This window comes from Sminthopsis crassicaudata, chromosome 2, assembly GCF_048593235.1.
Source record: "Sminthopsis crassicaudata isolate SCR6 chromosome 2, ASM4859323v1, whole genome shotgun sequence".
NCBI classification, from domain to species: Eukaryota; Metazoa; Chordata; class Mammalia; order Dasyuromorphia; family Dasyuridae; genus Sminthopsis; species Sminthopsis crassicaudata.
The window spans coordinates 275,876,864-275,890,235 of record NC_133618.1 but is presented as its reverse complement, the minus strand read 5'-3'; the positions used below and the strand labels follow the sequence as shown (position 1 = coordinate 275,890,235).

Genomic DNA, 13,372 nt, shown 5'->3' with positions numbered 1-13,372 from the left:
GATCAGAATGATTAAAAGTCTGAAAATCCTATCATGAAAGATAAGGATTGGTTCTTTTAAGAGTTCAATAGTTAATCTCAAGAACAAGATATTTAATGGAGAGAAAAGAATAGTGAGATGGAGGGTACATCTCCAATCTGAAGAGATGTCACCAGAAATCAGACATTTTCTGTGCCACTAATTTTATAGTAGAGTAGATAGGAACATGGGCACAGAGATTTTGATTTCATGTTAAAAACAACAACAACAACTTTGTAACCACTGGTTACTTAACAACAAACTAGCCTGTCTTTTTGTGAAATAGTGTGTCCTCTATGACAAGTATTCAAGGATAAGGTGAACCTACCTTCTAAATTAGGGTAGAATGTGTGGACTAAGTGACAAGTAGGCCTTATCAAACTCTACAAACGTCATTTATCTCTACCTTGATTTTTTCCCTATGTTGCAGATACAGTTTTTTGCATTATTCATTATCTGGCAGTTAGTTATAAATGAAGCATGCTTTTCTTATATGCCCATTCTGATATTTAACTATTTATTAATATATATTTATAATAATTTGTTAATTTCAGATGACCAAATTCTGCTAGTGGTGGCTTTTAGACTTTCAATTTTCATTATTGCTATATATTGAGTTTAATATTGTTACATAAATTTATTAACTCTATTTGCTTAGAAGAATGCCTATACTTTGGATTAAATATATTAGTTGCTAGGATATTTTATCAGTACCTTTTGAGGCTTGTTGGGATTTACATTTTCCCATGGTTCTGGATTTTTTCTCTTGTTAATGCTAAAAAAAAACATGAAATTAAATAACATTGTGACAATAAAGTATTTATTAATTGACTATTATGTCCCAGGTACTAAACTAAACCGTAGGATATAAAAGAAGACAAAAGACAGTCCCTGTTCACGCCAAATTAACCCACTGGATAAAAGCACAGGATACATCCATCAGGCTATTTTCTATTATATACAATTTTAGTTGAACAGATCTGACTTCAGGTTAAGAACTATCAGTTACTTGAAACAACTACAGGTAGATTCACAAATTTTGATTCAACTAAATGTTTATTAAGCACTTTTTGTGTGCATAGCTATTTAGATAAGAACTCTAGATATGACTGCCACCTGTCCCTATCCTATCCCCTGGAGGGAGAGGGAGAAGAAGGGAAGCTAGAACTTAGTTTAACCTCCCTTCCAAATAAGCATATTTTGCCTTCTCTCCCATTAGCTAAACAGCCAAAGCAAACTGTAGTGGTTAAAATCAACTACTAACTTGGAGAACACAAATTAAGAGAAAGGGACCAAGAATTAGGAAACCTGAGTTAAAATATGCCCTCAGACACTAGCTCGTGTAATCCTGGTCAAGTTATTTTACCCTATGCCCAAAAAGTTATCAAACTGTGCATACCCTTTGATCCAGCAGTGCTACTACTGGTCCTATATCCCAAAGAAATACTAAAGAAGGGAAAGGGACCTGTATGTGCCAAAATGTTTGTGGCAGCCTCTTTGTAGTGGCCAGAAACTGGAAACTACATGGATGCCCATTAATTGGAGAATGACTGAATAAATTATGGTATATGAATGTTATGGAATATTATTGTTCTATAAGAAATGACCAGCAGGATGAATACAGAGAGGCTTGGAGAGACTTACATGGACTGATGCTGAGTGAAATGAGCAGAACCTGGAGATCATTATACACTTCAACAATGATACTGTATGAAGATGTATTCTGATGGAAGTGGATATCTTCAACATAGAGAAGATCTAATTCAGTTCCAGTTGATCAATGATGGGCAGAATCAGCTATACCCAGAGAAGGAACACTGGGAATTGAGTGTAAACTATTTGCACTACTGTATATCTATCCAGGTCACTTTTACCTTCTGAATCCAATTCTTACCGTGCAACAAGAAACTCGGTTTTGCACACATATATTGTATCTAGGATATACTGTAATACATGTAACAGGATTGCCTGTTATCTAGGGGAGGGGGCAGAGGGAGGGAGGGGAAAATTCGGAAAAGAAGTGAGTACAAGGGATAATGCTGTAAAAAAATTAACCATGCATATGTAATGTCAAAAAATTATAATTATAAAATTAATAAAAAAAATATATAAATAAAATAAAGCGAAAAAATTCTTTTTTATGAAATTACAATTTTTATTTGATTATGTAATTTTTATGATTGCCATTTTAGGAAAATCTTTTGTCAAGTTTAGAAAATGAAAAGTGAAATCCAAATTTATATACCATTTGAAGAATCATTGAATAAATAATATTTATAAAAAATTAATGAATTTTTCCATGTCAATTTTTTTATCCTTCTGAATTTCCCAACTCTGTCTAAAAATGGCTATTCTTACACCAGAATGATCATGATAATTGTAGAATTAGAAGATGGAAAAAAATGAATAATTTAAGTGAGTACTATACCCAAAAATGAGGATACAAATAAAAATGTAAGATAACTTCACCTTTTAAGAAGTTAGTTCTAAAGGGGGAGACAAAACATAAAACTGCAACTTTTCACAATCCAGAAATCAACCCAATGCCAATTATAAATACACCAGTTTTACTTACATCACATCACTTTTGGAAAGGGAATATAACCCCATTGAAATTGCTCCAAATCCAGCAACACTCACAAATGCCATCAAAGGAATAAGCTAATGAACAAAAAAAACCGTTAAATGATACAGAACAATAAGATGCTCTTTAAATATCTATTTATTGTATTTAATGTAAAAAAATGACAATACTTACTTCTTTCCTTTTCATCATGAGCTCCAAAACGTTCATGATTATGATTTTTGGGCAGGAGCCTACAATAAAGAAGTTCCATTAGTGGTCAAACTAGTTATTGAAACTCTCAAATAGGAATCAGCATCCAGTTTCAGTAAAATGCAAGTCTTTACCCACCATCACCCCAGCCAAAAAGCAGGGGGAGGAGAGAGACCAAATAAATCTAAAAACAAATAGAATGATATGTCCTGGGTAAAGAGATCCAAAAGTTCAAGAAACAAGTTACCCTATTAGTGAGGACTATGCATCCTGGATGCTGCCTCTAAATCTTATATACTGAAAGTGATTTCAACTGTCACTGATCAAAAGGTGCTGCTATGGCTTGGTCATCTGATTTCATTTTTGGAAATGCCTTACCAGTAACCCACTTTTTCTAGATTTGAAATGTGGTATGCTCCAGGAGCCACTAAGGACAGGTAGAGAGCACATAATCCTGGCATTGCACGTCGGACCCTAAATTATACCAGGTAAAGTGGCAATCAAGGTCAAGGTTAGGTAGAAAGGGAATTGTCTATACTTCAAATCCTTTCCCTTCTTTCACCCTCCTGGAGTCTCCACCCCAACCCATTCCTGTTCTCCTGGCTTGGGGCCACATTTTGGCTTCTGGAACGAGTTTAAGAAGCCCAGAAATATAGCAACCAGAACATGAGAATTGTTTTATTATATTTTGGAACGGCAGGAAAGAGGAAAAGTGGATGATTTGGTTAGATGGCAAACCATGCTCTTGGTTTGTGTGTGTAGGTGGTTGAAGACTTGGCTGGCCCTTATAGAACTAGTCACTAACTTTTAAAGTCCTTAACAAAAAAATTTTGTCAAGTTGAGTACCAGCATTATCATTTCACAGATGGAAAAATTGAGGCAGAAAGATGAAGTCATTTGTTAAAAGTTATTTGCAAAAAGATCATGATAGCCAATTATTCTTAATTGTATGTTAGTAAAATGAAAAATAAATTTAACCAATAACCTGAATGTTAATAAAGTCCTTTTTTTTTTTTTTTTAAAGTAGTAGTAGCCTGATATAGGACAAAGACTTGGCCATGAAAACTGGAACCAGGTTCAAGTTTAGCTTCTTACAAATGATATTTGAACAGATGAATTAACCAGTCTGAATCTTAGTTCCCTCATCTTTAAAATAGAAATGATAATGATAGCATCTATTTCTCAGAGCTGTTTTATGAGTCAAATAAGTTTATATATAAAGTTTTTACAAATTTTTAAGCACTATATATGCCAAGCACTACTCCTCCCCCTTGTTGGGTATATGTATGTGGGGGTGGGTATAGTGACAGTAGCAGAATTTATTACTCCTTGCTCCCCACTGCCACTTCCAGATCCTCTCCCTACAGCCACTATTCAGTAACTTCTTAATTGAGGTTCATGTTACCGGTTACTCCATTTAAATTCTGGTAGCTGCTATCTACAGCTACCTCCCATGGATTTAATTACTATTTTCTATGTTGATGAATTCTCAGATCTCCCTCTTCTGTCTCAGACTTTCTGCTGACCTCCCCTTTCACATCTCCAGTTGCCTTTAGGATATCTCATACTGGATGCTCTAGACATTTTAAATTCATCCAAAACCAAATTAATCTTCCTCCCTAAACCTTTTGCATTCTACTTTTCTCACTTTTTGTTTTGTTTTATAGAGGGCAACACCATCCTCTTGGACTCAAAACCTAGGAATCATCCTAGATTCCTCACTATCTCTCATCCTTCTTATTCAAGTCATTGCCAAGACCCGCTGATTTTGCCTTTGTAACATCTTTTGAATATTCCTCCTTCTCTCCTAAGATAATGCCACAATTCTGGTCCATACCTTCACCCTCTCACACCTGGACTGTTGCAGTCACTCTAATCCATCCTCCAATAAGCCACCAAATTGTCCTAAACCTCTCCCCCACTTAATACTCCAAGGGCTCATTATCTTCAAGATCAAATACAAGATCCTCTGTTTGGCATTTAAAGCCCTTCTTGGCTCCCTCTTACCTTTCTAGTCTTCTTCTATGGGTACTCTTCAATCTAGAAACACTGAATTCTAGGTCATTCCACACAAAACAATGGAAAAATGTCTCTCTTCATTTCATCTACTGCCTTCCCTGGTTTCTTTTAAGTCCCAAACAAAATTTTATCTTCAGTGGGAAGCCTTTTCTACCCTACTCCCCTTCTTAATTCTAGTGCCTTCCCTCCTTTAATTATGTCTTGTAGATCAGGGCTTCTTAAATTTTTCCACTTGTGAGCGCTTTTCAGTGGAGAAATTTTTCTACAACCCTGGGTATACAGGCTTATAAAATAGATATGCAAATAACTTTTACTGATAATAAATCATTATTGTGTGGCCCTCATATTCAATTATAAGATCCCATGTGGAGTCATGAACCACAGTTTAATAAACTGAGCATAGATCATATATGTAGCTCATATGTACATAATTTTTGTCTCCCCCATTACATTGTGAGCTCCTGGAGCAGAGGGGAAGTCTTTTGCTTCTTTTTGTATCCCCAGCTTTTGGCACCATGCCTGACACATAGCAGATGCATAATAAATAATAACTGGCTACTAAGAGGTGCCCCAGACATTCTCTTAAGACTTTTAAGTTGCCTCTATATCAGATCTTTATTGTTTTGGAGTATTTCTACACTGGCAATTCCCCATATAGATGAAATTATAGGTCTACATTAAAAATAACGTTTTAAAAAGCACATACATCTTGCTGTAACTGGGAGCTTCATTAGCTGAAAACACTAAATAAAACAAAACAAAAGGTGAGGAATGTCCTACTATTTGGGGGAACCTCATCCTCTTGTTTTTTTGGGTTTTTTTTTTTTTTTTTTTTTTAAGAATCACAAATCTAGAGTTGGAAGGGGCCTCAGAAGTTATCTAATTCAACTGCTCTTGAATGTAAGTGACTTGTCCAAGATCACCCAAGTAGGGTAGTAAGTATTGGAAGAAGGGCATTCTTTCTACGGTATCAGGCTGAGCCTTCGTATTCAGAGTCCAGCTAGATTTTATTATTTATAGCATGCACTGGCCCCCACCAGAGCTGAACTCTGGTTATTACTAGAATAGTGAGAATTGAGCAGCCATCACAATAAGTTATATCCTAAGAACCACAGAAGGGCAGCTAAGTGGTGCAGTGGATAAGGCATATCTGAATTCAGGAAGACCAGAGTTCAAATCTGACTTCAGACACCACCTGTGTTGACTCTGAGCAAGCCACTTAACTGTACCATTGTACCACTGTACCACCAACTTTGGAAAGGAAAATAAAGAAGGATGCAAAAATAAGCCAAAAATTTTTTTTTCAAGCTGAATGTTGAAATGGGTATCAAAAAACACTCAGAACCCCTCAAGAATAAGGAAATTCGGATTTTTACCATGTTATTTCACATGGAGGCCAAGCCTGATACATCTAAATCAGAGTTTCCCATTCTAGAATCCATGACTTGTTTTTAAAAATATTTTGATGACTATATTTCAATAATATTGGCTTTCTTTGAAATTCTACGTAGCTTTTAACAATAACTGATTGGTTGCTGTCCTTTGTTCTTACAGAGGATCAAAATGATGTTGCTGTGTAAGGGTCAAGGAACGATGTCTCCAATATGGCAAATCAGACCGCTATGACCTGGGAAGGCTCCACTATAGGTCAGGTACAAATTGTCAACACGGACATTTAGATGTTTCTAAAGTTGGACATCTCACATTTCTTTTGTGCTACTACACGCCTCTCCTGTGCCAGTGTCTTCCATGTCTCACAATCAATTCCAGAATTGTTCAGAGAGACCTTGAGAGTATCCTCGTATTGCTCTTTATGACCTCCATGTCAGTACAAGCCTGGTGTTGACTTCTCCAAAAAGTAGTCTTAGAGGCAAATTCGCTTTTGGCATTCAAACCTGGCCAGCCCATCCGAGTTGTGCTCTCTGCAGTAGAGTTTGAGTGTCTGGCAATTCAGTTTTAGAAAGGACCTCAGCGTCCTGTACCTTATCTTGCCAAGTGATCTTCAGAATCTTCCTTATTCAAATGGCCTTGAATTGGAATAATTCAAATGGAAGCCATTCCATTTCCTGGCATGGCCATAATAGACTGTCTCAGTTTCACAGGCACACAACAATGAGGTCAGCACCTTCAGTTCAGTGGGCAGTCTAATATCTCTTTCCTCTGACACTTTCCTTTGGAGCCTCCCAAACACTGAGCTAGCTTTGGCAATTTGTGCGTCGACCTTAGTATTACTATGTGTAAATCCTAGCAAAGTATACACCAAGGTAACTGAACTTTCCCCCAGCATTCAAAATTTCTCCATTTGCAATAATTGATGGTTCCACATATTGATGTTGTGGTGCTGGCTAGAGGAGAACTTCTATTTTTTTGATGTTAGGCCAAAATTAGCACAAGAAGCAGAGAACCAATCCATACTAAGTTACATTTCAGCTTTAGAGACTATCTTGAATGCAGCCATCTGCAAACAAAATGTTAAGCATTAAGTTATCTTCCATTTTAGTCTTGGCTTTTTTCATATTAAATAATTTATCATCAGTATGAACTGGTTTTGTCTTTATTGGAGGAATCTAACAACACTGAAAACATCATGCTAAAAAGCATGGAAGGAATCACATAGCCCTGTTTCATTCCATTGATGACTAGGAGAATGAGAGCATTGTCCACTAACTATCCACAACCCAGGCAAGCAGGCCATCATTAAACTTTTGCCATTATTTTCCACAAACCCTCTCAATGAACAGTATTAAAGCTTTGTTCAGGTAGACTAATGTTGTTTAAGATCATCTTTTCTGCTCTTGGCATTTTATGGAATTGTTGAGCAGCAAACACTATATCATCCATTCCTTAGTCATTGCTGAAGCCACATTAGCTCTAGAGTAGATGTCTATCTTCCAGGTGAAGGGTTGGCCTATTAAGGACGACTCTGGCAAGAATCTTGCCAACAATGACTAAGACACACACACACAGCTCCACTCCAGAACACCTATTTCCTTTTCCTTTGCAGAGATGGAAAATGGAGGCATCCTTGAACTCCTAGGTATAGCCTCTCCTTGCCATATAACCCAAAAAATTTCAGTCAACTCTTGTCTGAAAACATTTAGACATTTAGTAGACTCCCCTGTCTTGTAAATCTCAGCTGGGATAGAATCAGCAGAATTTACCACATAAGGAGCTTTACCACATAAGAGCCTAATGACATTCAAAACCTTTACTTCAATTAGAAGTTCATCTAGAGAGGGATTGATTTCAACCTTACAAATAGGATCAATGACTTCAGGATTTATTGATCATGATCTGTTTATAATGCTATGGAAATGTTCAGCCCATCTCCCCAGGATCATGTCTTTATAACTAATCAATGTGGCTCCATCAGCACTGAGTGGCTGAGATGCACCATAGGTCTTTGTCCCATAAATTGTCTTTGGGGAATTACAAAAATGCTACTATTATTACAATACTGAATTTCATTTACCTTCTTACTGAGCCAAGAATCCTACATTTCTCTAAGCTTTGCTTGTACTTAATTTTTCAAAAGAGCATTTTATTTTCCAAATTCTTTATGTAAAGATAGTTTTCAACATTCATTTTTGTAAGACTTTGTGTTTGACAATTCTTCCTTTCCTCCTTTCCTCCCCTTTGGGTTTCTTCCTCTGGCCTCAATGCCCCATTCCTGGGTATTTCCCTCTCCTCCCCTTTCAGCTTCCTTCTGTGCATCCTCCTCTTCCCTTATTGGAAGCTCCTTGAGGGCAGACTGTGATTCCATCTTTGTACCCCTCTTTCCTTTTCTGAAGATTGCTTAGTCCAGTGCCTGGCATCAGAGTAGACCTTTAATATAGGTTTGTTGATTGACAGGATACATTCCCAATCCTGTTTATTACATATAAAGACTATAAACACAAAGCAGCCGTTATTATTTGAATGGTACTGGCAGACTCTGTGTTGGAGAGGTTTATTGTTGATATTCTATGCTTTCATTATAGTCACAGCCATTCACAAAAGCCAAGGCAGAGAACTGCCATAATAGAGTAGTGAGAAATCTCTTTGGAGTCAAGAAAACCTGAATTCAAGCCCTGCCTCTGACCAATACTCCTGTCTTTCGCTGGGCAATCACTTAACCCCGATTTCTCCCAAACTACCCATGACTAGTTGCTGCTGGTCTGTGGAGAGGGTTAACGGAGTGGATAAGATGCCAGTAAAAAGACCAGGGCTGTAGGAAAAGCATTAATGGGAGAGGCAAGCAGGGAGGAACACTGACTGGATTACCTCCTTTAGACCTTTGAATTCCTTGTCATTCCTTGAATGACAAAACTGTCATGACCCGTTACTGTATCCAATCTGAAGGCCAAGTTTTGACGTCATCCCCTATAGTTATTTTTCCTCCTATAAAAGAGCCTGCACTAATTAAGGGTTAGCCCAACCTCTATTGCATAATCTGCTAACTTCTGTAAGAATTTAGCTCGCCTTACAGCAATGAGGGTTCATCAGGAACCACCTGCCTTAAGGCACAATTTCTTGCCTGCATAAGGAGACTTTCCCCTTGTTATACTACTTAGTTACTTCTTACACCATCTTACTAGCAAAATAAAGCCTCTGCCTCTAGACTAGAGAAGGCCCAAGAGGAGTTCTTGTGAGATACCCTGTGACAGCAGCCCAAGGCCTGACATAATTTTGCCCCCACACTTGGCGGGCTCTGTGGGAGCCTGAAACCCCAGCGTTTGGGAGGGTAGCATTTCTGCAACCACCTCCATCCTGGACATTCCCCCCCACCCTGATCAAATTAACAATTTAGGCTAAGATATAAAGGGAGGGAGTGGGTCTTTCTCATTGACAGGAGTCCCTATATCAAATAAATCACTTATTTTAAAGTATATTAGTAAAAAAAAAAAAAAATGAAGGAATGAACAAGCATCCTTCTACACACAACCCTCCCTCCCCTTCAAAACACAGATTCCAAGATGGCGATCCAGAAGGCCATTCCTCCATCCTACCCAGGCCTGTGAGGAGAGAAAGGCTTCAGCAGAGACCCTGCAGCTTTCCAGTCCAATTCCCACCAGCTCAGTGCCCCTCGCCAGGTTCCTCAGGTCCTCAAATGGCAGCTCCAGATCTCCTCAGACAGGACCCGCCTTCTGTAGGATCTTACTGGTTAGAGCCAAGCAGAAAGCAGCTTCCTGAGGGAGCACCAGGGCTGTCACTCAAATAATGGGAATTTACCCATAAGCCCTTGCAAGATCTTTCTTTCACTCTTTCCCTTCTCCAACTGTCAGGAACTTCCAGAACCTTCCCACCCACCCCAAGTGACCAGTCTGGCCTGTTTGTGTGGCTACAGGGCAGGACAACGAGGACTTTGTTCCATGTCTCCTTTTCCCCTTCTTTCATCCACTTGTCCAACTTCAGTCTCTTCCCTCAGGAATTTAAAGTCTTATTCTTCTCATCCCCTTTCATGAGTTCAGGGGCTAGAGGAATTCAACATCTAATCCTTTTATTTTTGGATCCTGGGAGCTGGAGTATTATACTTCAGTGGGGAACCTTCCTTATCCCAGAGAAAGATGCCCATCCCTGCAAGGCTGGAAGTTGTTGAAAACTAGCCTTGGGGTGCTTGACTTTCAGTGATCCAAGAGTTAATTGGTCAAAATAGCAATTTGAAATATGAGGAAACTATAGGTACAATTGATACATGCTATACAAGCACTTCAACAGTAACTTACATACAATATGCTAATGATCATTCTAACATACTAATTAAAGAAGGGATTCCAAATACTGAACTTGAAAGTGGTTAAACTGGAGTTCGCTTACAAACATCTGGTAATCCAGGTCGGACAGAACTTCTCCCTCCTTTCCCTGTAATGCTGAAGAAACTGAGGCAAGATAGAGATTAGAGAGTTTTTAATATTTTATTTGGATTTCTGAGAGAGATTTTCTGGGGGCAGATAAGAATCCATTTTCCCAAGGCCTGAATTAGACTTTGGTCTCAAAGAATTCAGCATCAAATGTGAGATTCCAATGATTTTTATATGGTTCTAATGATCAGGGGGAACAAAGGCAAGGGGTGGAGTCCGAACACTGGTGAGCGGGAATTTCCAGGAATGGACCATAAATGCGGTTGACAGGTTGGGGGGTAAGGACCATAAATTCTTGATAACTTTAGGTGGACTTAGGAGCCAGGAAATAGAAGCTCTCCCCCTGGTCTGAGATGAAATATTTACAATTTATAACTCTAGAGTAGCCAATACTACTAAGTTACAGCCGTCCTAATAATCAGGAAAGGGGTGTGTGTGTTGCAACCAGGGGATTGAGGCAGAACAATTTAGGGAAACTGAGGCATAACATCCCAAGTAAAAGAAACTTCTACATTTTAGAAAATTGTTTATTAATGTCAAAGGCATCACCAATCACCAAGCTAGCAACCTTAGTACCATCTTTGACCTTTCATTACCACCTCTCATATTCAATTGCGAAATTTAGTCTTTTCTACTTCTCTTTCTCTACACATAATTACATAGCTTTCATCATCTGGACTACTGTAGCAGCCTTCTAATTGCAGTAGGAGAACAGGTTCTATAGGTAAGCATTACCAAGAGATCCAGATTCACTTCTTAAAGAAATCAGCTTTGTCATCATAAAAAGCCAAGAAGTGTCAGATAGCTCTCTCTGGTTGGGGAGCTTGCCTAATATAAAACAAAAGTTGTCTTCTCCCAAGGTAGGTGACCTTTCAATCAAGCAATTCTGCTTGTCCCCAGCACTTGAAACACTCAGCACTTCCCAAAGTTCCTACAACTGGCTTGGATGGGCAGCAACATCTCTCTACAAGCTGCCCAAGCATAACTAACAAAGGCCTTCCTAGAGCCCATTCCACATCCAAGAGACACTGAAGACTATTTAGTAAGGGGAATTAAAATCACCAGGATAGCCATATGGAGAATAGATTAGAGAGCAGAGACAACTGATATCAACTGATTAGTGGAATGTAATCCCTCCCCATCCCACCTTTCCAATCTTACATCTTACTCCCTTTCTTACAATTCTTTGATTTAAGTATACTGGTCAATTTGCATTTAATACACATTATTCTATCTCCCAATGTATTTTTTCACAACTGTTCCCTTTGGATGAGCTGTTCTGCCTCTTCAAGGTTCAGCTCATAACTACTGCAGGTTTTATTAGTTTCAACTAATAAAATCTTTCAATTATGTATTGGCCGAGGTGTAGGACTATTTTTCCAATCCCTTTAGCACTAAGGCCTGCCATCTAACTCTGTACATATCTTACATGATGTGGTTACTTAGATGCCCAGTTCTTTGTTAGAAGGCATTCTTTTCCCCCCTCCAAAATCCTACAGTTTAGCATAGTGGCTGGTACACAATAGATACTTAAATCCTTTTGGACTGACCAATTAATATTTGGATTAAACAATTAACATTGAAGCCTTGGGGGCAGCTAGGTGGTGCAGTGGATAGAGCACTAGCCCTGAATTCAGGAGGACTTGAGTTCAAATGTGATCTCAGACATTTAGCACTTCCTAGCTGTGTGACCCTGGGCAAGTTACTTAACCCCAGCCTCAGAAAAAAACAAAAAACAAAAAAAAAAAAAACCCAAAAAACAAAACATTGAAGCCTTAAGTTTCTGGATGTGACAGAGCTAGACTGAAGTGAGCCCCAGACCTAGACACAAGCTGCCATCCTAGCTTATGGGGAGTTGGGAAATCTCAGATCCAAAACAGTTTCTGGAAGCCATGAGTTGATGGGGCTGGAGAGATCAAGACAAGACCTTTCTCCTCATTGTTCCAGTTAAATAAGACCTAGGACCTCTAAAAAGAAGCTTTGGACCCATAAATTCCTTATAGGGAACTGGCTTGATTCTACATGGGGGCAAGAGGAACTGGAAATGTGTGGGCTTTGCAGTCTATGAAAGGTTTCAAGATATAACTTATCCTTTTTCTTGCTACACTAAAAATGCATATGGTTCCAGGGCTCTGTGAACTAATTCAACTAAGCCATAAAACTAAATAAGGTGCTACTCTGTAACTCAAATTACTTAGTAGCTTTAAGAAAACTTATAGTATTTAATTTTCATGAAAATTACTTTTTGTTTTGAACTATTTGGACTTTTGACCACTCAGATACATTCAAAATTGGAGCATGTGCCAGCACCAAGTTACCACTTCTCCTAAGGGGAGGGAGCAGAACAATGAAGGTGCAGCCTTTATTAAGGACACCTTTGCTTATGACATATCTGCCTTTTCTTTCCTTTCCCCCTTTCCCTCCTCACCAAACTCAATCTGCCTTCCCCTTTCACAGCTCCTCCTCCTTATTCCTTTCCCCTTCTACTTCTATTTTCCCCATTCCCCCTCCCACTTCTCTATAGGATAAGATAAATTTAAATATATTTGATATTTTCTTTGAGCCAAATCCGATGAGATTAAGATTCACACAATGCTTTTCCCCTTTTTTTTCCCCCTCAACTGAATATTGTTTTGGTCTCTTCATGTGAGGCAATTTACCCCATTTTTACCTTCCCTTTCCTCTTCCAATATAATACTTTTTCCACCCCAGTATCTTT

At 38.5% G+C, this 13,372-nt stretch overlaps 1 protein-coding gene across 2 annotated transcripts in view; it reads right to left on the bottom strand.

The window, feature by feature from the left end:
• The window catches only part of LOC141556053 (normal mucosa of esophagus-specific gene 1 protein-like), a 63,606-nt gene extending 53,599 nt beyond the window's left edge, over positions 1 to 10,007 (bottom strand). For both annotated transcript variants that reach the window (XR_012486411.1, XM_074289542.1), the window contains exons 1-4: positions 9,802 to 10,007; positions 2,777 to 2,835; positions 2,594 to 2,679; positions 733 to 793 (exon numbers count right to left, since the gene is read on the bottom strand). Coding sequence is in view for 1 of the 2 variants with exons in the window: in XM_074289542.1 (XP_074145643.1) it covers positions 733 to 793; positions 2,594 to 2,679; positions 2,777 to 2,812 (183 nt within the window). In the remaining variant the exon portion in view is untranslated. The remainder of the gene's footprint in view (positions 1 to 732; positions 794 to 2,593; positions 2,680 to 2,776; positions 2,836 to 9,801) is intronic.
• Between the last annotated feature and the right edge of the window lie 3,365 nt (positions 10,008 to 13,372).